Below are 24,195 nucleotides of genomic sequence, written 5' to 3'. Positions count from 1 at the left end.
TGACTGAGCCAGGATTTACCCATCTACTGTGGAATGGAAGGTGCAGGTGATTCGAACTTCTCTAGAGTCCTACACTCTATGTTATTTTATGCAACACAATCTGGAAAAGCACAACTTTGGGATCTGACTTTGGGATTGAGATTCAGAGTATATTAACTGTGAGACCCCGAAGAGATTGTTCACCCTCGGGGAGTGTTTGCTCCCTCGGCTGTAAGGTAAGGGTGATGAAACTCAGGGGTGCAGGCAGATGAGCTAAGATCATAGGAGTAAATCCCAAGCATAGTGCCTGGCCCAAAGGCATTGTTAATCATAAACAGACTTCTTTTTTTTTTAATAATTAATGCACGATAATGGGATCTGGCTGTTAACCTAGGTCAAGCCAAGGCACTATAATTTCTCTGTTTTCATCCAGGGAAGCTAGATATTCTCGTGAGAGATTAACGATTTTATTTACAAAATAGGAAATTGGTTTGAAAAACTGGCTTGATATAATCAAAACTGGACAAACACCATACTACCTCTAGTTGGGGGAATACCAATGTCCTGACATGGAAAAGTGTGCATTATCTTCCATGATCACCACCCATCCTTCCTTTTCCCACTTGAGAAATCTAACCTCTCCAAGAGTTCCTTAACCTCTGACTTCGGGATGATATATAGACCTGCCTATGTGCAGCCAGATTCTCTCTTGAGATGGGACCGTTAGCTACTAGATGGAGATGAACATTTGGATTTGTGTGGGAAACCTGGGCAATTTTACATAAGTTGTAATCATCACATGCTCCAAATTGAAAATGTAATCACCATGTTTACTTGGGTAGGCGGAATTAAGGAATAAGGCTTAGAATTTGCCTGGTTGGTATTTACCACTAGGCCTGATTGATGGAGATCCCCAAAAAGGTGCTCAACAAATGTACGGGAACTTGATAATGGGGTTAAAACAATCCCCAGGCGGTGGGCCAAAGTTCTCTGTGCTGTAAGGAAGGTGGGCCATAACAGGGCCTGAACACGTCATGTTTCCTTCTCGGAATGGAAGAACCTGCTGTAGCCTCAGCTCTAATCCTTCCAGACCTGGGATGGAGAGAGAAGGTGTTGCTCATCAGAATGCCTGATGGGGGAGGGGGTACTTTCAGGCTGCCTGGGAGGGAAGACAGCATGACAGAGTGTGATGGATAAGGCCCCAAGCTTTGGGTCGGCCATGGTAGGATTCCAGTTCTGCCTGTGCTTCCTCCTGGCTCCTGAAGTGTGGGCAAGTCACTGTGAAATAGCACTAACGAGAGTGCTTATCCCACCGGGTTGTCATGGAGATGCTCATTATCAGGAGCGGCTCTTCTTCTGCAAGCCCTCCCAGGATATGGAGTGCAAGGCAAAATCTCCTACCTTCAGACAGTGAGAGACACAGGCTGGGGGCCTGGGGAGGGGGCATAGTGTCCCTTGTGGGTAAAATCATGTTTTACCCCTGTTATCCTTGCTTAGTTAAGAACCATTAGTCTGGCAATGTAGGGATGGGGGGTGGGGAGAGAGACTCATTGTTTATAACTGAGGGATGAAAGCTGTCATCACTATGAAGCCAAGCAGAAAACTCAGGGGGTAGGGCAGCCTCAGGCCCTAAAGTCAGACGCCCTAAGCTCTGGGACCAAGGAAAGTGAAAATATTTAAGATCAGGAGGAGGCAGCCAACAAGGCAGGGACATCCGACCACCACATCCAGAACGTGACACCTTGCTGGGTGCCTTCAGGTGGTATCTACATGACATCAGGTAGCAGGTCCCCAGCCCACGCTGACACACAGTCCGTGAAAAAGAAATCAGCTCCGAGGCTGGATGGGCTAGAAGGACAACGGGTATTAAAGCAGCCTGTGCCATAGCTCTCGATAATCTTCAGGAAACCCCAGTGGTTGAAGGCCCAGAGACCAGGGCCAGCCAGGAGGTGGCCCCCACCCACCCCTCTGGCCAGAGCTCCTGACCCTCTTTCACATCCCAACCCCAGACGCTGGGGACAGCAGCCTACAGAGCCCTCCCTCATTCCTCCATGACTTTGCCTGCTCTGTTCCCTCTCTCTAGATTTCTTTTCCCCTCCTCCCCATGGCCAGGCTCCACTCATTCCACAAGACTCAGCTCAAGCTCTTACATCACTCCTACACCGCTCTGCCTTTTGCCACCCCTACCAGACAGGGGACACTGTGAAACTGAAGCATTTAGCTGAGTTAAGTCACATTTGTTTAAAGAATCAATCCGTCCATCAGTCAACTGCTTGATCGCTGAGCCCTGAGAGGACCTGCCCCTGGTGTGCATCTGCACACAGCTCTGCATGAGGCCATCAGGCTGTCTAACACAGCATGACCTTCTGCTCTGACAGACGAGGGGCTGTGCCAGACGGTCCACGCCATCCTAGGCAGCTGCATAGCCTGCTCTCTCGACCTTGCCCTGTTACAACACACACCTCCGGGCTGCACTTGGCTTTCTAAAGGGCATTCGGCACTTCTCCATGCAAAAGCCACAACAGAGTGTTCCTGGCACAGTCTGGCAACAGTCTGTCTACCTGTCTCCTGCACCAGCCTGTAGGTGTGAGGGTAGGAAGCAGGTGTTCTGCATCACGGTGCCCCAGCACCCAACACAGTGGTCCAGACTTTCTAAACCATTGCTCAGACTTACTTAGTGACTAGACAAAATTGGCGTAGAGGTTTATAAAGTAGACCACATTGGTTTATAACCTAGATTAAGTTGGCACAATGGTTTATAATGTAGACCAAGTTGACATGAAGGTTTATACAGTAGTCACTGTGAGTGTGATTACTATGGGTCACTCCTCCCAGCCTGAGCCCCTTTGGAAGAATGTATAAGAGAGGGTTTCTTGACCCCCCCCCAAATCCAGAGCCCTGACCCTTGGGACCCCATTGCAGGTTAACTGGAGAGAATGCACACAGCTAGAAGGCAGGCCAGGAGACAATGTGGGTCAGCTGCCCTTCCCTTCTCTTTAATGGTGGAGGTTTGGTCATGGCATAGGGGCCTTTCAAGGACCCTGGGCAGAGAGAGGACAGCCCTAGGGCTTTGAGCTCAAAGGGCCCTGGCCAAGGAAAGTGTCTTCCTTAATCCAGGGGTTTCTGGGGCCAGAGCACAGGAGACCTTCTGCCTCCTTCTGGTGGGAGCACTGGGAGGCAGTCCTCCTCCCTGTCCATCCCTGACACCCAGCATCCCACCCACCCTTTACCCACACCCTCTGTTACCTGGGTCCCCCTTGCTTCCTTTCACGCCGTTGGCTCCGGGACTCCCGGGTCTCCCTGCTGGTCCTATACAACAGATGCCCAGATGGCATGAGGGCTGGGCTCTGTGGATCTTCAGACATCACTCCCCACGCCCACTGCAGCACCGAGGACCTCACCTGCTAGTCCCGGGGAGCCAGCACTGCCAGGCTCCCCCTTGGCCCCAGCGGATCCTGCCACGCCCGGAGAGCCAGGAGGACCCTTCGCTCCAGGTTGTCCTACAAGTGACAACTGCAAGGTTGGCTTCGGTCGCCAGAGAGCCTGGCTGCCCCTCGCCCCAACACACCTCTCTTCTCAGCAGTGACACGTGTACCTCCTACCACCTTATATGTTCCCTGGGCAGCTTTAATCATTTCCCTCTAGAAGCCGCGAATGAGCCCAATCAGCAGGAGAAAGGTTACAGCCTGAGCAATTTGTTCATCTCGGCCATCGCTCTGCAGTGTCTGGGGCTTAGGGACCCACCAGGCACCCTGGGTTGTGAACATGTGCTCCACACCCCTGGGGGGCAGAGTGCAGCGAAGCTCTAAGATGGAATGCCAATCAAGCCCCTTCCTCTCGGGCACAGCCAGGTTTTAAGAGACCCCATGGGCTCTGGGGTAACACTGCAGTGAAATAAAAGACATGCCCTGGACTTGATTTTGTCCAGGGACAGTGGCAGCTCGAATGATACCTGGATTCCCAGAGTTCTTACCTTGATCTCCTTTCATTCCAGGAGATCCAGCCACACCTGAAATGAAGAAGGACTTTTAGGGACTTTGTTCTCTTATAGCTCAGGCTGCCAGGGGGGATAGGGAATACTTACAGACCAATGGACAGCCTCTTACCTGGGGGGCCTGGCTTCCCTGAGTCACCTTTACTGCCCTGGGCTCCGGGGGGACCCATGACCCCTGTGTCACCTTTCATGCCCATGTCCCCTTTGCTTCCTGAAAAATCAAGGAGTCGTGGTCAGGCACAGGAGAAGGGCAAACCCATCTGCCAGATCCCATTGACACTTGTCTCACCCAAATTCCAAACTCAAACTCCTTGAGCTCCTCCGACCTGGAGCCCACAAGTGGAAGATCCAATAGCTGCCCTCAAGGAGCATACCACCTTGCCCCAGAGACAAGACGTGAACTTGTGAAAAATGGTCAAGGTCACCTGGCTTGGCTGACGGGCAGGCCCAGGAAGCCAGGCTCTCAGGACCCTGGTCAGCACGCCGGACCCCTTGGGAGGGACCACAGCCCAGGCTTAGCCAGCACTGCCTGGCTCATTTTCGTGTCTGTGTTTGGGGAATTGTTCTTCAAGCCTCCCAAACCGAAATCTGAATATTCCAGAAAGTCGATCCCAGATGCTGAGAATAGAGACTCGAAGGTATAGGTGGGGAGAGGAACATTGCCGCAGCTCCGATTCCTGCCAGTGCTTCAGCCACAGCCTCTCCTGGTGCCCGAGGTTTCAAATTTTCCACTTGTCATCTGCATTCGAGGCTCGTCCCAGCCTGTCCTCACCTTGGTCCTCCACTGCTCCCTCCTCCTTTCTGCCACTGCTTGGCACATATCAATCAAGGGAGGCTCCTGAGAGCAGGGGGCTGGCAACCCCTTCCCAATCCATGGGTTTGGTTTTGGACCCAGCGGCACGCCCCTGCTAGCCCTGCCAGTCGAAGCCCCACCCCGAGCAGCCCCCTCTGCCCTGGGACAGGCTTAGTGTGATGGAATTCGGTTAAAAGGCTCCATTCCATTATTTTCTTGATAGAGAAGGGGAGGACTCAGAGGGATATCAGCCTTCTCTCCAGTGAATCAAGAAAGGAGGCAGAAGGGTCTGAAGCAGAGGGAAAGAATCACGGGTTATGCAGAGCTTTTCCGGTCTATGCTGGGGTGATGTTAGGGGCAAGGCTTAGGAAATAGATTCTTCCTGGTTTAGATACTTGAAGGATGATTATTCCTTGATGGGAAACAAAATAACCAGAGAGAACTTGGTTACAGTTGAGATCTCTTATAGCCTCAGGGGCAAGCCCCAGTGAAGGCAGTTCTTGGTCATTGAGTGTGTCGGTTTTGGCAGAAGGGACAAATGGCATTTGTTAGAAGGGACTAGGAATTACTTCCCTGGAGGAATTGATTGGTGGGCCCGATTGCTCCCGGCCGACCGGAACCATCACGTTACAGGAATTGCTTGGCTGTAGGAGGATTCTGGAGCATGGTCTGGGCGGGAATCTGTGTGTGGCTGTGTGTGGCCATAACTGCTATGTCTCCATCAAACGGGGCAGCCCTGGGAAGCTGGGCGTTCTGGGTGAAACGACCAGGGTCTGGCACTCACCCATGGAGGAACCCCAGCTGCGCCTGATGTCCGAACCTTCCCATCACCTCTAAAGGCGAAGTGAGGCAAACAGACGTGTCCCCTGGATCTGCACCAGGGTCATTACCCGTCCGCTGGGACAAAAAGCACCAAACCTCGGTACCACCAGAGCGGAGTGAAAGAGATCTTGTGATCTTGGGAGAGGACATTTGGGAAGAGGAGGGGTGGCCACAGCGTTTCCAGGCCTGAGTCTGCCTCCGAGTGTGCGCGCCATGCCCTGGCGCAGACTCACCGTGCGTTTGTGGCGGTGGGTGAGTGTGGGATGGGAAACAGGAGGGCGCAGACTCCGCGGGCAAAGTGCCGGCTGTCATTCCCCCCCTTCCCCGGGGCTGGCAGGGCCACCTTGAGAAAGTCTAGGGCCCCCTTTCCTGTTGCAGAGAGAACTGCGGAGGGCCGCCTTTGGAAACACCCTCAGAGGTCAACTGTCTAACCATCCGCTTGGGGCAAAGGTTTCGCTCAGTCCCGCCAAGAATTCTGCAGCCCCTCCCCTGCCCCGCCCCCACGGCGGCCGCCCCTGAGCCCCGCGCATGCCTGCCCGGTACATCCCTGCGCAGCCCTAAGTCTTAACGCCTTCCTCCTCCCTTACCTCGGCACAACTGGCTCTCCTGAAACCCTTGATCATCAATCCTCGTTCTATTGCTGGGCACCCAGAGCGAGTCTGTTTTCTCTTCCACAAGTGCCTTTCTAATGTTTGAGCAAGGCTGACACGTCCTTGTAAGTGCTCTCTTCCTGAAGACAAGCACCCGAGTCTCTTACAATGCGAATATTCCCATTTGCAGGTACAGCGCCACACACCTTATGTCTTATATTCCTGTTGCAACTGATCCCTATTAGAGGTTGCTCTTATTATCCCCCTTTTATAGGTGAGTAAATTGAGGGTCAGAGAGGTCGAGTCATTTGCCTCAGGTAGCACAGCTAGTGAGCCGTATCAGGACCCAGATGTGTCTGATCTTAGAACTGAAGTCCTTCCCTTTCTACCTGAAAGGATCACTAATACTGCTAATTCTAATGGTTATCATTTGTTTAGTGTTGAACCATGTGGCAGATAGTTTGAAAACATGATCTCTAGCCCTTGTAACTGTCCTACAAGGTATGCGTAATTTAATTATTATTATTTTCATTGCCATTCTTTTCTGAAATGAAGAAACTAAATCTCAACTGATTAAAAATGTGCCTAGAGATGCAAGTGAACAGGTGCAGAGCAGGGATGGCAAATAAGCCCACTAGCTGGGGCACCTGGGTGGTGCATGTGGTTGAGCGTCCAACTCTTGGTTTCAGCTCAGGTCTGGATCTCAGGGTTATGGGATCCAGCATCTGGCTCCGCGCTCAGCGGGGTGTCTGTTTGAGAGTCTCTCTCACTCTTTCCCTCCCCCACCCATGCGCGTGAGTGGTCTCTCTCTCTCTAAAATAAATAAATCTTCAAACAAAACAAAACAAGCCCAATAGCTGCACAAGCCTCATTCTCCCTACTATGCCCCAGAAACCCCCAAAGGGGCCTCAAGAGGCCAAGGACAAGGGGCATGAAGGTGCTCAGTCATGGCCAGAGCCCCCCGGGGCTGTGCTTTTCAGAGTGTCTAGACTGTCAGCATCAGAATCATCCAGGCCTTTGGAACACAGACTCTTGGACTTTGAATAAATGCCCCAAATAGTTCTGAGGTAGCACCTGCTTCTGGAATGAACCCCTTTTCCTTCCCTGCCAGCCAGTCTCCCCTCCTCCCCTGTGCCCACCTCAGGTCCCACCGCTGTCCCTTGCCTTCCTCTCCTCCGAGCTCCTAGCATGGCCTGTGTCCCCACTTGTCACAGGTCGTGCCTGGCATGAGATTTTGCCCCCCCCCCCCACACACACTGCTCTCAGCTTTCATGTTCCTGGTTTCTACTCACCTGGACAGAAAGGACCTCATGTGTGTTCCCCGGAGGCTGGTAGGCAGAGCCCAGCTTTGGCCGCTTTGTCCTCCGTGGAACAGAACAGACACACTTCCACAGGGACAGGACCCAGCCCGCGGCCCCCCCCACAAGAACCGACACCCCCACAGGGCCCTTACCTGGGAGACCCAGGTCTCCTTTGTCGCCCTTAGCTCCAGGTTCCCCTTTCAGGCCAATGAGACCCCCATCGCCTTTGCTCCCCTTCTCTCCCTGCTGTCCTGGGGTGCCTGGGTAGAGAATGGCCAACAAGGTGGGCTCCTGCCATCCTCCTGGGACGGGCTCCTAGGCCACGGGGCAGGGGGCATTCGGGGAGAAGAGAAAGGGGCCTCCAGAGGAAGTCTGGGGAAGGTGAGGTCATCTAGGGGTGTCTCGATGAGGCACAGTAAGACTCCAAGGCAGAGGACTGGGGGAGGGCACCGACCCTCTGGGGCTGAGGGTGGGGCTGTGGGGAAGGGGTAGCGGGGCGACTGGCTCAGCACCTCGGCCAAGGCACCGCTGAGCCCAAGCAGAGGAGGCACACGTTACCAGGGGCTCCCTGTTTCCCTGGAGCACCGTTGGGTCCTTGGAGTCCTGCGAGGAAGGAAAGAACTAGTCTCAGCTCCGTAGTCAGCGGATGTTCTAGAGCCCCACAGAAGGACCAGATGCCCAGCATGAGGGGAGGGGCCTCTCTCTGTGTCATCCCCCCCCCACACACTAACAGTGACAACATTTCACTCTGCAGAACAAGAAGAAGAGAGAGAGAGAGAGAGAAAGGAAAGACAAGGCGAGTCTCTTAGGCATAGGGGTATAAAACTGCTGAAGCCCCTGCTTCCGGACCCTCTCCCTGTGCACACACCCGGCCCCTACCCACCTGCGTCTCCCTTGATTCCAGGCGGGCCCTGGAGTCCTGGGGGGCCTGGAAAGGAAAAGGGATTCAGAATGAAGCCTGGACAAGGAGGGCAAAAAGAATTACGGGGCTGGTAGACAGGGGCCAGTGTTCATGGCTCCATGGCACGCCTCGGCCCCCTCGGCCCACTTCTCAGCCGGTGGCCTTGGCAGACCTGGGATGCAATGCCCAGCCTGCCCTGGGCCCCCTTTGACCTGGAAGACCTAAAGCTGAGGAACAGAGACACCCAGGAGCCAACCCACAAGGTGGGGTGACAAGGTTGCTTATCACACTGTTATTTATTCAACACACTGCCACTGAGCCCCAAGAATGAGCCAAACTGTGTGGAAGGAAGGAAACAAAGAGAAGGCAGAGCTCCTTCCTCCAAGAAGCTCATGGCCTAACAGGTGAACCGCAGTGGTGCAGGTGACATGTTCTGAGCGAGGCGCGTCAAATGGACTCAGGTTCAAGGAGCAGCACCACCCCTTCAGCTGGGTGACCTGGTGCAAGTTACTTCTTCCTTTTGAGCTTCAGTTTCCTCATCAGTAAAATGGACTTAATGTACCAGCTCCACAGGATGGTCCTGGAAGCCAGTTCTGGACACGTGGCACCTATTTTTGCTGTCACTCACATGTAGTTCTGTCCCTTCCCACGGGCTGCTGTGCAGATTCAAGACTCCCAACAACCCAGGAGGGTAGGCCGGGGCTCCTTGTCCTGTTCTAGTCCACCCAGCTGCTGTAACAGAACACGGCAGAGCAGGTGGCTTATAAACAACAGAAATGCATTTCTCACAGTTCTGGAGGCTGCAAGTCCAAGATTCAACTGCTAGCATGGTCCGGTTCTTCTGACTTCTCGCCGTGTCCTCACTCGGTGGAAGGGGGGGTAAGGGAGCTCTTTTATAAGGGCACTAATCCTATTCAAGAGGGCCCTGCTCTCATGGCCAAATCACCTACCAAAGACCCCACCTCTTAATACAGTCCCGTTGGGGGTTAGGTTTTCAACGCAGGAATCTGAAGAGGTGTAAGCCCTGACTCCTTAGAGTCAGCGTCTCCTTAGAGGGGAGGAGTCAACATCCATCTGGCTGGAGCTGCCCAAGCATTAGCTCCTTTAACCTTCCCGACAAAATAACAAAGCAAATAACAACACCGACACGACTGAATACATGTTCTGACCCGGGCACTGGACTACACATTTTTACATTCATTGTTTTAACCCAATCCCACCCAGGAGGTCCTATCCTTATCCCCATCTCATAGGGGCGGACACTGAGCTCAGAAGTGTTAAGTGACTTGTTCAAAGCCACCTGGCTCCAGAGAGAGCCAGGGTCTGTCCCTAGGAGTGCCGGGGATGCAAACGGATTCTCATGTCACCATGCAAGGCTGCCTTGAAACTCTCGCTGACCAGCAGCGTGGTCTGGGCCAAACTTAAAAAATCATGAGGCCAAAGAGTTCTGTCCCAAGAACGCCGTGTAGAATGATTTTCAAGGTGGCATTCCAACGGCTCCGGTGATAGAATGGAGTAGGGGTGGGGTGAAGTGTGTGTACATGTGTGCACATGTGTGCAGCTAATGCTGCGTGTGTTCAGGTAGAAAGAAAAAGCAATGAAGGCACCGGTGTTTTCCTCAGAAAGCACTTGCTGTTGTCGGAGGATTTTTTGCACATCGCTTCACTTGCCTCTTACAGCAACCCCGGGAGGTGAGCAAAATGATCTCCGTTAGTTTTTACACAGCTGAATGGCTGAGCTTCCAGAAAAGTGATGTCACTGGCCCAAAGTCACACAACCAGGAAGCGGCAGAGCTAGGATTAGAACTCAGGTCCCAGAGGCTGCCCCTCCTGTTATGTGCTCTAGGAGACGTGAGCCGTGCACCCGTGGAAACGGTCGTAGTCAGATGCGGGGACAAGCTCCGTGTTGGGTAATAGGCATCTGGAAACAGTGCTTATGGGAGACAGAGGGGGAGTCCTGCACTTGCAGCTGGGGTCCCGGGGGAGAGGGCACCTGAGAGGGATGCACTTGGGCTGGCTGTGGAAGGCGGCTTAGATTTGGCAGGGTGGGGTGGCTGAAGAAGCCATTTCCCACTTCAGGCGAGGTCAAGGAACAGAGAGCCGACCCAACGGAGGACCAGTGAGTTTGTGGGGAGCTGTGGGGGCCCATGGAAGGTAAGCTGGGGTTGGGGCCCAGAAAGTCATCAGCCCAGGAGTCTGTGGGGAAAGGCTGTGGCAAGCAGGAGGCATGGGCCAGAGGGGAAATGAACGTACCTGGAGCGCCTCGTTCCCCTTTGACCCGGAACAGCTCTGCAAGGGGAGGAGAGAGGGTTGTAGGCTGGGCTGTGAGGGCATGCGCCCAGGGCACCCAGCTGTAAGTCGGGAGCCTCTGCCCTCCAGGCTGAGGAGCAAGGGCTTCAGGCAGGTGGGGGATTTGGACAACAGGAGCCAAACACCTGGGTGTTTTTTCCAGGAATGAGCTTTTAGAAAAAGCCAGATTTTTTTTGCAGCTAAAGATCTGCACCAGGGAGCTGTAGATCCCTGGGAGCTGCAGAAGTGGGGAAAGAAGGTTGAGACCCCTGGAGTCTACCCTATATTGTCAGAAGACTTGGGCGCCAAACCTGTTCAGAGAGAGCCTCAGGTTAATGGCAAGGCCCCTCATACTGATCACAACCAGCTCCACCATATCTTAAGGAAGGGAGTGATGGTCCTTGTGTCTGAGCATCTGAACATCTGAGCCTGGACTCTGCCCATCTGTCACAGCTGTCTCCTGTCCCCGCATCCTGGCTCAGCCTTCATCTGTGCTCACTGGGAAGACCGCAGCCTCTGGGGGATTCTCCCACCTGGACCCTGTGCCCATTCAGCAAATGCTTTCATGGGCACAGAACGGCGGTCATGGAATCACCCCTTAAGCCCCAGCTTGCCCCAGACATAGGGCTGGAGCTCCATGCAATAGTGAGGACACACCTAGAAGCTGCTTTTGCCCAAATCAGCCCTCCTGTTCCGGCATAGCCTGAGAGAGTGGTGGGTGTCGTGGTAGGAACACCTCACGTGGCCCAGTCTCAGGCCCCAAGAAAACCGAGGGGAGGGGGATCCCTGGCAAATCCACCCTATCTTCCAAGCCATCACACTTCCCCAGCAAGCCCACTGCCCTGTCCCTCCGAGGTCCCCACATGACTTGGACCTCCTGGTGCCTGCCCTTAGTCTCTCTCCAGCCATGGGCCAGTATTAGTTGGCTACATGGGAGTGGTCCTGGGACTTGCTCCAAGCTCTGTTTTACCCATCCTCCCAAACATTCTAGAGCCATCTCATGCCTACTTCATATGGCTCTCACCCCTTTCCTTGGGCCCCAAGGTTCTGGAATGTTCTCCTCACCAGGAAAGGGGTTTTGGATTCCAGCCCAAGGATCCCTTTTCCCATGAACCAGCAGCCCCTCCTTTCCATCCCCTGAAGAGTCCCAGTGCAGAGGGGAGAGGGCCAAACCTGGGCTCCGAGTGAAGTTGTCCACCTTCCGTAACAGGTGCTCCTGCCTGGTGCGAACCTGAGTGATCTGGGCCTGCAGGACCTGCAGCCCCAGTGTGCCCCCAGGGAGGTGTGGTTTGGGCATTGACTGGAGCAAAGAGAAGGACAGGCCATCCTCGGCGGCCAGTGTTCCATTGGTGAAGTGAGTCTCTAGGGCCCAGAGCCGCTCCTGCAGATTCAGAACTGGACACCCCATCCCCACCCCACAGCCTTCTTTTAGGGACCTCATTAAAATCCCAGGCATTTGAGCACATCCCTGACGTTCTTGTGTCATATGCGCATAACTTCTGTGGGTCCTGGATACTGAACACACATTTCATGTGCCATGAGGACCTAGTGTGAGCACAGAGCTCTTTCCGTATCCTGCACACAGGCACTCCACATTTAGGCATGAGGTTACATGTTCATAGAATATTCCCACATAGTCTAGGGATGCACTCACAGCATCATGATCAAACTTCAGCCTTCCCGCATGCTCTGGGCATGAACATATGATGACCAATATGTTGGTCTGTTGTAATCACATGTGGCCCGAATATACATGTGACATATGTTTATGACGGCTGGGCACATGATGTTCTTGGGTGAGTTCAGTGTCTGCAGATGGAATTGCTTCATGACCTTAACATTTGGACCAGGAACACTTTGTAAGTAAAATCATGTTAACACGAACTCTCTGATCAATAAAGCCCCTTCCTGCTCAGACATTGGGGAGACTTGGTGGAAGACGCACACAGCAGACCCATGTGAAATTATCGCACTGTTCACCGTTCTCATGCACACAGGCTCGAATGTGCTTTCTCTCTCTATCGCTCTCTTGATCTGTCTCTGTGTCTCTCTCTCTGTGTGTCACACACACACACACACTCCCCTGATCACTTCCCTCCCACCGAGCCCCATCAACATGGCTACCTGGCTACCCAGGGACTAAGAACCCCTTCTCAGCAGGTGGGCAGCAGTGACCCCAGGGCTTTCCACTCAATCTGAACCCTGTGTCACCCCAGGAGGCACCAGACGGGACCAGACCTCTTTACCTTTCACCACCAGCAACCCAGCACCTGCGGTGAGCAGAATCAGGTAGATGGCCACCATGACCATGAAGCAGTTCACCCCCTTTCTCTTCTTGGGCTTTGGATCTGAAACACAACCTCGGTGTGAGGTGGCTGCCGTAGGAGGCAGAGACCAGGGGGCCGCAACCTGTGTCAGAATCCCTGCTCTGTTTGAGCAGACGGCTCCCCCGAGAAGGCCGAGGGCAAAGACACAAAGTCCCGCTACCCCCAAATCCTCCCCCTGATCCCCCTTGTGCCACAAGCCAAGAAGTGCCATTGTCGGTCACTCATTGGTGTGGCTGGGCAAACTCCCGGGCCCCACATTATCAGGTGGCAGAAGGCAGTCCTTAAACCAGGTGCAGCCCGAAGTCCCAGCACAGTGCCTGGTGATAGAGGGCTCTCAAGAGATGTTTATCAAGTGAATTAATGAATTAACGTACTTAAGTTTCAAAACTTTGGGAGAAGCATGATTGTTGCCACTTTATCAACTCTGAGTGAGGTTTGGAGAAGTTGAAATACCTATTAGGTGATGAGACGCAGATTTGGAACTCAGATCCCGGCTTTTGTTTTCTTTTTTCTTTAGATTATTTAATTACACAAATAAACATGCTTAATATAATTTATCAAACAACATAGAGAGCATGACAAGGGTTAATAATCTTGTAATCAAGGACTTCAGGGGACCTCAATCCCTGGCGTCCTAACCTGCTGACATAAGCTTTGCGGGCATTCTGGGGTGTGGCCTTCCTCCTAGCCTGCTTGCTCATGGAAACTGCTAAACCCAGACACTGCTAGACAGACATGGCTTTTTTTCTTTTGATTTTATGCAAGTGATATCATATTACATATAATATAGCACATTGCTTTCTGCAATGAATGATTTCCCATGGACATTCCTCTAGTTTTTTGTTTATTGTTGTTTTGTTTTGTAGAGAAAGATTTAACTCTTTGTTTTTTAAGATTTTATTTATTTATTTTATAGGGAGAAAGAGAGAGAGCACAAGCAGGGGGAGTGGCAGGGAGAGGGAGAAGCAGGCTCCCACTGAGCAGAGAGCCCGACATGGGGCTCGATGCCAGGACCCCGAGATCATAACCTGAGCTGAAGGCAGACGCTTAACCGACTAAGCCACCCAGGTGCCTCTTCACTCTTCTTTTAACAGCTGCCTAATATTCCTTAAAGACAAGAGCCGCAATTCATGCGGACATTTCCCTGTTGGCAAGCTGTTTCCAGTGTGGGGCATTACAAAAGAGGCCACATTGGTTCCAACACCAGTCTTCCCCCATGCCAGCTGTCTCCCCATTTTGGGGCATCCAAAGGCAAGGAGCCAGCCTGCAGAAGGCCCTGTGCTTCCCACCACTCATACTGACAGAGCACCTACTCTGTGCCGGGCATTGTCTGATATCATCTATAATGCTTCTGGCAATCCTGCAAGGTAGGTGTGATCATCCTCTTATACAGACTTGGGGTTCAGAGAAGTTAGGGCAACACAACAGGCACATGCCCCTGGGTCCATCTAACCCCAAGGCCTGAGCTTGCCTCACTAGCCTACATAGACAGTTGCCCTTGGAAAAATGCAGCTGAAATGCACCCCAAGGGCAGATGTGAAGGGCAAAGGGATCATAGGTGGGCATCCCAGGGGAAGGAGTGGGGGCTCGTGAACACATTTTTTTTTTTTTTTTTTTTTTTGCTTTGTGGTAGGTGATGGTGGGTTTTCAGTTGACTCATCATAGATGTGTATAAACCTTGAGTCTGTTTTCTATTACCTGTGGAACCTTCACTATTCTGCTGATACTGCTTCCAGCCACCTGCAGAACAGAAACCCCTGCTTTAGCATCGTCTAAAGCATGGTGGTCTCAAGACGGCTTCAGCAGCAGCAAGAGGAATGATTTCTTGGTTGGGTGGTATTTTAGTTAGTGGCACTTGGGTATGCTTATTCTAGCACAGTCTCCCCTGCATTGCGCCCCCCCAAATTGGGGCCCCACACAGTAGCCCGAGTGAACTCTCTAACACACAACCTGGCCAAGTCACTTCCTTGCCTTCAGTGCGCCAATGGCTGTTCACGGTCCTTGGGACAAACAGGAAGACCTGCTGCCCACCGGTTCTCCGGTGGCTGTACCTTCACACCACACCCCACGTGGACCCTGAGCCACAGGCAGGCCAGACCACATGTCATTACACCCTTCTCACTCCAGGTCATGTATTTCTCTGAAAATACAACCCTGCTTCCCCCCGCCCTACACAACTAATTCCTCCTCATCCTTTGGGAGCATAGTGGAGCTTCTCCTGCTCCAAGATACATTCTCTGACTCCCCTGGCTTAGGTGGAACCTTGCTCTACTTCCCCACATCGCTCTGTGTTTCCATCTGATATGGCATCCATCATCCTGAACTGTGTCTGTTTATGTCTCAGTTTCCCTCCTCCCCCCACCATATTCTGGAAGCTTCTAGGGGTGCCGTCCAGCACCAACACGGTATCAACCACACAACATGAGCTGGAAAGATGATGAATGAATGGATGAATGAGTAGCCACAGAGGTCTGGGTCCTGAATACGTGCAGAGTAACAGTGTCAGTTTAGAAGTGTTGGAAAAGCATCGGGAATGCAACTTCAGACCTCAGGCAAGCATACGATAATGGCGAGGATGGGTAACGTACAAGGGAAGCCTCATATTTAACAGAAGATGGTGGACGATGAATACGATCTCATAGACAGCACTAAACTTAAGGAAATTATGGAATAGAAAGATAGTGTGTTCAGAGGCACAGATGTTATAGGGCCAGCATGGAAAATAGATATTTTCAAACTGGATGATAGGAAAAATGGAAGGCATTTGAGTGAAGATAGTGAGAGGAAAAACAAACATTGTAGTATGGATGGGAATAGTTTGGGGGTGTCCACTCAGGCCCAGAATGCTCTTTTAAGTAGAGCTCTCATGTAACATAGAGGCAAAGTAGAAACTGGGAACTTTGAATCTGTGGGCATTTAACTAACTTGCTTACAAAGCAGAAAGTCTGAAATTCTTTACCCTCTATGCTGATTTCTAAGAGGGTAGAAAAACTGCAAAGGAACATCAACTCCAATGTGGATTTCACCAATGAGGAAGAGTTTCTGAGATGAGAGAATGAATGACGCTTCCAGTAAACTAGAATGAGCATCCCTGGAGTAAATTCTGGTGAGTCCAGGTGAAGATTTCAGGAAAGCAGTTTTCAGAAATATGACAGCTCTATTGTCTGACTTACAGTGAAAATGTGGCTCCAGAGGGAAATAAAATTTCAATTCCATAAAAGATCTCAGTGAAGAAAAACAGTCTGTATACAAATTCTAGGGTCTCCAGGCCTGCCATTGCCTTCAGTGCGCCAATGGCTATTCACGGTCCTTGGGACAGGTGCCTCCCAGCCCCTCGCCCAGGGGCAAAAGGTGGCTTGGTGCGGGCAGAAGTCCCCTCTCCTAGCCCCCAGTACAGGGCTGCTGGTGAGCAGGCCAGGCAAAGTGGTCGCTGCCCTGTTGGCTTGACATCTCCCACCCCTGACCCAGGGTCCCTGGGCAGTCCGAAAAAGTACCTTCTGTCTTTTCAGGCAGCACCAACAGGGAGCAAGGAAGAATACCAGTAATACCAGGTAAACAAAGCAGACCAGAATAGAACAGTCAAGGCTCTGAAAACTAAGTTGTTATTGGAACCACAGCCCACAAAAGTGGGCCAGAATTTATGTGATAAACCTAAACAGTATGACTTAAAATAGAAAATTTAAACAAGATCTAGAGCGTCCTAACATACTATACAAAATGTCTACAATACAATGGAAAATCACTCATCATACCAAGAACAGAGAAAATTACAACTTGAATGAGAAAAGACAATCAACAGGGCGCCTGTGTGTCTCAGTCAGTTAAGCGGCTGGCTCTTGATTTCAGCTCAGGTCATGATCTCAGTGTCCTGGGATTGAACCCCACATTGGGCTCCATGCTCAGCAGGGAGTTTGCTTGAGGTTTCTCTCTCCCTCTCTGTCTGCCCCTCCCTGCACTCTCTGTCTCTCTCAAATAAATACATAAATCTTAAAAAAAAAAGAAAAGAAAAGATAATCAACAGATGTCAATATAGAGATGACACAAACATTGGAATTATTCAATAAAGATTTTAAAGCAGGCATAACAAAAATGCTTTAATGAGCAATTACAGTACTCTTAAAGCAAAAAATTTTTTAATTTACCAAAAAATAGAGAATATAGAGAAGAACCAAATGGAAATTGTAGGACTTAAAAGCTCCAATTAAAAAAAATCTCACTAGATGGGCTCAGTAGTGCAATAAAAGTGATAAGGGAGAGAATCAATGAACTAAAGGGTAGAACAATAGAAATTACCCTTTTTGAAAAACAGAAAAAATTGACTAAAAAAAAATGAACAGACTCAGAGATCTATGTATCAATAACAAAACACATAATATTCATATCCTTAAAGTCTCAGAAAGAGTGTGAAGCTGAAAAAAATATTTAAAGAAATAATCGTGGCTGAAAACTTTTCAAATTTGGTGAAAGTCACAAACCTACAAATTCAAGAACTTGAGCAAATCCCGGACATGATAAATTCAAGCAATCAATAACAAGACACATGATGAGTTAAAAATCCAAAAAAAGGCCCTATATACCAAGAAGATTAAAAATCTAAAGAAAAAGAAAAAATCTTGAAAGCAGCCAACAGAAAAATAACCTATAATCTATAGACATACCAATTTGAATGACAGAAGATTTCTCATCTGAAATTGGAAGTGACATGACATTTTTCATGTGCTCAAAGAAATGAATTATCAACTGTATCTAGTGAAAATATCCCTTAAGAATGAATGGGAAATAAAGACATTCTCAGATGAAGGAAAACTAAGCGAAGTTATTGCTAGTAGGTCTAACTCGAAAGAATGGCTAACGGGGGGCACCTGGCTGGCTCAGCCAATAGACATACAATTCTTGATCTCAGGGTCATGAGCTCAAGCCACAGTTTGGGTGTAGAGATTACTTAAAAATAAAATCTTAAAAATAAAAAAAAAGAATGGCTCAAGGAATTTCTTCAAACAGAAGGGAAAAGATAATAGCAGAAGGCGTGGCACTTCCAGAAGGAAAGAACACGAAAAAAGAATGGGTAAACATGGAGATATGTTTAGACCATCCCCCTCATGATTTTTTAAAATCACATTTTTAAAAAAGATTTTATTTATTTATTTATTTGAGCGAGAGAGAAAGAGAACACAAGCAGAGGGAGGGGCAGAGGCAGAAGCAGACTCCCTGCTGAGTGTGGAACCCGGCATGGGGCTCCATCCCAGGACCTTAAGATCATGACCTGAGCTGAAGGCTGACACTTAACTGACTGAGCCATCCATGCACCCCTAAAAATCATATTTGATGGTTGAAACAAAAATAATTAAGTGATACATAGTGCATGTAGAGGAAATGTTTAAGACAATTACATTTCAAAAATGGAAAGGCTCAAAAGACAAAAATGGAAATCAGTTTTCAAAACTTGACTCAAAGTGGTAGAATGTTGATGTTGGTAGACTGTGATAGATTATACATGTATATTGTAATGCCCAGAAAAAAAGTAAGAAAACTATTTCAAATGATGAACTAAAAAACAAACAAAAAACTGTAAATAAATCAAAATGGAATTTTAAAACATGTTCAAGTAACCCATAGGAAAGTAAGAAAAGAAAAGCTGGTAATGGGAAACAGAGAGACAAAGAGAAAATCCGTAATAATGTGGCAGACTTAAGCCCTAACACATCAATAATTACTTTAATGTAAATGATTTAAATATACCAACTAGAAGGCAGATAGTGTGGCAAAAGTAGATTAAAAAGCATGCCTCCACTCTGTGCAATCTCCAAGAAACCAAAAACAGAGCTTCTATTTGCAGGAAGCAAAAACTGATGTAACTGAAAGGAGAAATCAATATATCCATAATTATATTGGGGACTTTAACACCCCACTCTCAGAAATTAGTAAAGATACAGAAGAAATGAACAACACCATAAACCAACAGGATCTAATGAACAATTATAGAATACTCCATGAAACAACAGCAGAACACACATTCTTCCCATGTACATTTAGGATATTCACCAAGACAGACGATATCATGGGTCATAAAGCAAACCCCAACGAAATGGAAACAAAATGAAGTTGCATAGAGTGTGTTTCTTGATAAGGGAATCAAAATAGAAATCAGTAACAGTTAGACAACAGGAAAACCTCCAAACACTTGGAAATTTTTTCAAAAATTAAATAGTGCATGGGCTATAAAGTCTTAAATAAAAATTTTTAAAAATAGAGCTGATTGAAAGTGAGAATAGAACATATCAAATTATTGGATTCAGCTAAAGTAGTACTGGAAGGGAAATTTATAGCAGCACTAGAGGCTCACATTACAAATGAGAAATGATCTCAAGCTGATAAAGTAGGTTCCTAGCTCAAGGAACTAAAGAGAAGAGCAAAATAAACCTGCAGCAACCAGAAAAACAAAACAAAACAAAACAAAAAACAAAATAATAGAGATCAGAGATCAATGAGATTTAAAATAGGAAAACAAAAGAGAAGATCGGTAGAACAAAATGCTGATTCCTTGAATAAAGTCAATAAAATTGATAAAGTTCTGGCAAGACTGATGAAGAGAAAAAGAGAGAAAGATACAAATCACCAATATCAGCAATGAAACGGGTACTGTTACTACAGATCCTGCAGCCCTTAGCAAGAAAATAAAAAGATCCTATCACCGACCTCATGCTCAGAACTTAGAAGAAATGAACTGATTTCTCCAAAATTACAAATTACTGAGACTCAACCAATATTAAATAGATAATATGAATATCTACATCTATTAAATAAACTTAATTTGTACTTAAAAATCTCCTGAAAAAGAAATATCCAGGCCCAGATAATTTTAATGGAGTCTTCTATCAAACCTTTAGGAGAATTAACACCAGTTTTACACACTCTCTTATAGATAATGTAAGAGTAGAAAACACTTCCTAACTCATTTAGCAGGTCAGGATGACCTTGAAATGAAAACCAAAGACAGCGCAAAAGAAGAAAACTGAAGATCAGTATCTCTCACGAAATTTGACACAAAAATCCTCGACAAAATATTAGTAAACCATATCAAGCAATGTATAAAAAGAGTTTATATACCATGACTAAATGGAATTTCCAGGTATACAAGGCTGGTTCAATACCAAGAAATCGATCAGTGTCATCCACCATATCAACGAGCTAAAGAAGAAAAATCAGATAACCATATAACTGATGCAGAAAAAGTACTTGACAAAATCAAATTCATAATAAAACTCTCATAATTAAAATTCATAATTCTAACTCTCATAATAAATAATAAATTCATAACAAAAACTCTCAGCAAACTAGAAATAAAAGAGAATTTCCTTAACTTAAAAAAAAGGAACATCAGGGTGCCTGGGTTGCTGTGTTGGTTGAGCGCCCGACTCTTAATTTCAGCTAGGGTCATGGGATCAAGCCTCATGTTGGGCTCCGTGCTCAGCGTGGAGTCTGCTTGTCCCTCTCCTTCTGCTCCTCTTCCCACTCACTCTCTCTCTTGAATAAATAAATGAATAAAATCTTTAAAAAAGGGAGCATCTAAGAAATATCTAAAGCTAATACGATACATAATGGTGACAGAGAATCATTTCCTCTGAAAATTAGGAAGGAGGCAAGGAAGTCTGTTCTCACTCTCTTATTCACATATTGATATACTACTGGCAAATAAGTGGAAATCACAATTAAAACATAATGGCATTTACAGTCACTCCGAAGGAAATGAAATATTTAGATATAGAGGTAATAAAATGTGTATAGGATCTATATGCTGAAAATTGTAAAACACTGATTAAAAAACAAAACCAAAAAACACAAAGACCTAAATCAATGTGGAGGTACATTGTGTTCACAGATGGTAGGACTAAACGTAGCAAGATGTCGGTTCTCTGAAACTGATCTGGAGGTATGACACAGCTCTGACAAAATCCCAGCAAGGTTTTCTGTCGGTATTGATAAGCTCATGCTAAAATTTACATGGAAAGGTACAAGCCACAGAATGGCTAAAATCATCCTGAAAATGAATAAAATGTGAGGAGTAACAACTTGATGTTTAGGCTCACATGAGACCCGCAGTGATCAAGACAGTGTGGGATGGGTGGAGGGATAGACATATGGAGTTACAGAACAGAATAAAGGACACAGAAATAGTCCTTACACTAATATAACCAACTGGGTATGTTTTTTTTTTTACAAGTTACAAAAGTAATTCAATGGAGGAAGCATAGCCTTTTCAGCAAATGGTGTTGGAGCAACTGGACACCCATAGGCAAAAAAATAAATAAATAAACAAACAAATCTTGACTTAAGTGAAATTTAGGTCAAGATTTTTTGTCTGTTTATATATATAAATATAAATATATACACACATTACATATATATTACATGTATATTACACACATATCACACATATATTATATACATATATATTACACATATACATATATTATATACATATAGTACATATTACGTACATATATAATACATTATATATACAAATATATATACGTATATATTATACATATACATTACATATATATTGTATGTGTATATTACAAATATATATACATTACATATATACATATATACAAGTATATGTATATAATACATATATTATATGAACCACGGACTTAATTGTAAAATGTAAAATTATAAAACTTTAAAATTAAACATAAGAGAAAAGTACTTTTAGATTTAAACATAAGAGAAAAATTGGGAGACCTAAGGCCAGGTGAAGAGTTCTTAGACTTGACACAAAAGCATAATCCATAAAAGGGAAAATTGCTAGGTAGGGCCTCCACAGGATTAAATGCTTTTGCTTTGAAAAAGACCCTGTTAAGAGGATGAAAAGACCCGTTACAGACTGGGAGAGAATATTTGCAAACCACCTATCCAGCAAAGGACTTGTATTTTGAATAAAGTGCTCTCAAAACTAGTCAGAAAAACAAATGATCCTATTAAAACATTGGCAAAAGACATGAAAGGCCATTTCATATACAAATGGGAAAAAAAAGCACATGACAAGATATCCAACATTATTAGCCATTAGGAAAATGCAAATCAAAATTACAACAAGATATCACAATCATACACTTATCAGAATGGCTAAAATAAAAATAGTAATAATGCCAATTGCTGGCAAGGATTCAGAGAAACTGAATCTGTTGTAAATATCACTGGTGGGAATGTAAATGACACAACCACACTGGAAAAATAGATCAGCTGCTTCTTATAAAACCAAACATACACTTAGAATCCAGCAATTGCACTTTGGGGCATTTATCCTAGAAAAATGAGAACTTAGGCTTATATAAAAACTTTTACGTAAATTATCATAGCGGCTTTATTTGTAATAGCCCCAAACTGGCAACAACCCAAATGTCGTTCAGTGGGTGCATGGTTAAACAAACTATGGTACGTTCATATCATGGAATAATACTCGTGACAAATACTCATTAATAAAAAGAACTATTGATAGATACAACAACTTGGAGGGAATCATGCTATGTGGAAAAAGCCAGTCTTTAAAAAGTTACATACTTTTTCCATTTAGATAACATTCTTTACATAACAAAATTATAGAAATGGGGGACTGATTGGTGGTTGTTGGGGGACCGTGATCACTGGTGGGGGAGTGAGGGGTGTGTATGGCTATAAAGGCAGCATGAAAGAGTTGTGTGGTGAAGGAACAGTTTGGTATTTTGATACTGGTGATGGTTGCACAAATATATGCATGTGGTAAAATTGTAGAGAACTGTATTCACACACACAAATGAGTGCCTATAAAACTAATGAAATCGAAATAAGCTCTGTAAACTGTAGCAATATCAATTTCTTGGTTGTGATAGGGTACTATGGCTACGCAAGATGTTCTCATTGGGAGAAACTGGGTGGGGGTCACAGAGACTTCCCTACACATTTTTTTTTGCCTGTTTCTGTGAATCTCTAATTATTTCATAATATAAGTTAGAAAAAAATAACTCTAGGGTAAAGCCGGACATCTAAAAGGTGCTGAGAAATAGTGACATGACAAAAAACAAAGTCAGAGCAAGGACCTGAAGTGACAGTGAGCACGTCAACAAGGCTGACCGTGAACAGATTCTAGGGTTAAGGTCTATTAGGAGAATGTTTAAAATTATCTTTCAGGCAAAAAGAAGAGACAGCCAGACCCACAGCTGGGAGCCAGGGCTTAATGTTAAATTACAACAAACAACAACTTCTCTATCTGTATTTTTGGGTGTTCTCTCTGTCAAGAAGAATGTTCTTCAGACCAAAATCGGTGGGAGGACGTATCAAGATGCGAGATGTGAAGCCTGAAATAGTTGAGGGCTCAGGGGGAGAGGTCCAGACAGATTACATCCCACAGACCTGGAAGAGCTTCCTGATGTGCTAACAGATCTCCTTCTTGAGAAACCAGACACATCAGGAGAGAGACAGGAAGGCTCAAGGCAGAAAAATGTTCATAATTTTCAAAAAGGTGGACGGGAGTGCATCCCAGGATATTGTCATCAGGGACAAATGGAGAGTCTCTTGTTCAAGCCCAAATGTTCCACTTGAGGGAGAAGATGGAGCTGATGCTGGTCCATGAGGAAAGAGCTAGAGTTTTGTTGGACCTTCAGGGCAGCAAGAGCAGTGGTATGTTGAGCCTCTTCAGAAAATGAAAGCATTCTTCAACAGACTTAAGACAAAGGAGGGAGGAAGGAAGGGGAGAGAAAGGAAGATGCTTGAAACCATTTAGTGCTGAAGCAAGTAGTTTTATTCATTTCAGTTAAGCCCTGAGGGGGTCACTATGTTACAGAGCCTCACAGTGATTACTGTTCGCAATGGCATTTTCTAGAAAGTTCCATATGTTCCAAGATCTTTGTATGAGAAGACAAGAACTTGTGAATGTCTTTAGAAAAATGCTCCTTCCAGAGCACCTGGGTGGCTCAGTTGGTTAAGCATCTGCCTTTGTCTCAGGTCATGCTCTCAGGGTCCTGGGAGGTAGCCCCATATCAGGCTCCCTGCTCAGCAGGGAGTCTGTTTCTCCCTCTTCCTCTGCTCTTCCCCCTGCCCAAGCTCTCCCCTTCTCTCTCTCAAATAAATAAATGGAATCTTTAAGAAGAAAGAAAGAAAGAAAGAAAAAGAAAGAAAGAAAGAAAGAAAGAAAGAAAGAAAGAAAGAAAGAAGGAAAGAC

At 46.9% G+C, this 24,195-nt stretch overlaps 1 protein-coding gene across 3 annotated transcripts in view; it reads right to left on the bottom strand.

Moving 5' to 3' along the window:
* The window catches only part of MARCO (macrophage receptor with collagenous structure), a 34,156-nt gene that overhangs the window by 7,872 nt on the left and 2,089 nt on the right, over nucleotides 1–24,195 (bottom strand). Inside the window, exons 2-12 of one of the 3 annotated variants that reach the window (XM_073884987.1) lie at nucleotides 13,370–13,448; nucleotides 12,915–13,016; nucleotides 11,842–12,063; nucleotides 10,633–10,668; nucleotides 8,363–8,407; nucleotides 8,038–8,082; nucleotides 7,632–7,739; nucleotides 4,086–4,184; nucleotides 3,953–3,988; nucleotides 3,381–3,479; nucleotides 3,226–3,288 (exon numbers count right to left, since the gene is read on the bottom strand). In XM_073884987.1, the coding sequence (XP_073741088.1) occupies nucleotides 3,226–3,288; nucleotides 3,381–3,479; nucleotides 3,953–3,988; nucleotides 4,086–4,184; nucleotides 7,632–7,739; nucleotides 8,038–8,082; nucleotides 8,363–8,407; nucleotides 10,633–10,668; nucleotides 11,842–12,063; nucleotides 12,915–12,978 (817 nt within the window). In that variant the 5' untranslated portion in view covers nucleotides 12,979–13,016; nucleotides 13,370–13,448. Of the gene's footprint in view, nucleotides 1–3,225; nucleotides 3,289–3,380; nucleotides 3,480–3,952; nucleotides 3,989–4,085; nucleotides 4,185–7,631; nucleotides 7,740–8,037; nucleotides 8,083–8,362; nucleotides 8,408–10,632; nucleotides 10,669–11,841; nucleotides 12,064–12,914; nucleotides 13,017–13,369; nucleotides 13,449–23,387; nucleotides 23,476–24,195 lie in introns of those variants that run through there. The other 2 variants (XM_073884980.1, XM_073884977.1) reach the window with 2 other exon arrangements.

Source organism: Callorhinus ursinus, unplaced genomic scaffold (genome assembly GCF_003265705.2).
Source record: "Callorhinus ursinus isolate GAN/ISIS: 27379988/994484 unplaced genomic scaffold, GSC_fseal_2.0 scaffold2, whole genome shotgun sequence".
Lineage (NCBI taxonomy): Eukaryota > Metazoa > Chordata > Mammalia > Carnivora > Otariidae > Callorhinus > Callorhinus ursinus.
The sequence above is the reverse complement of the archived record's forward strand: the minus strand, read 5'-3'. Positions and strand labels throughout refer to the sequence as shown.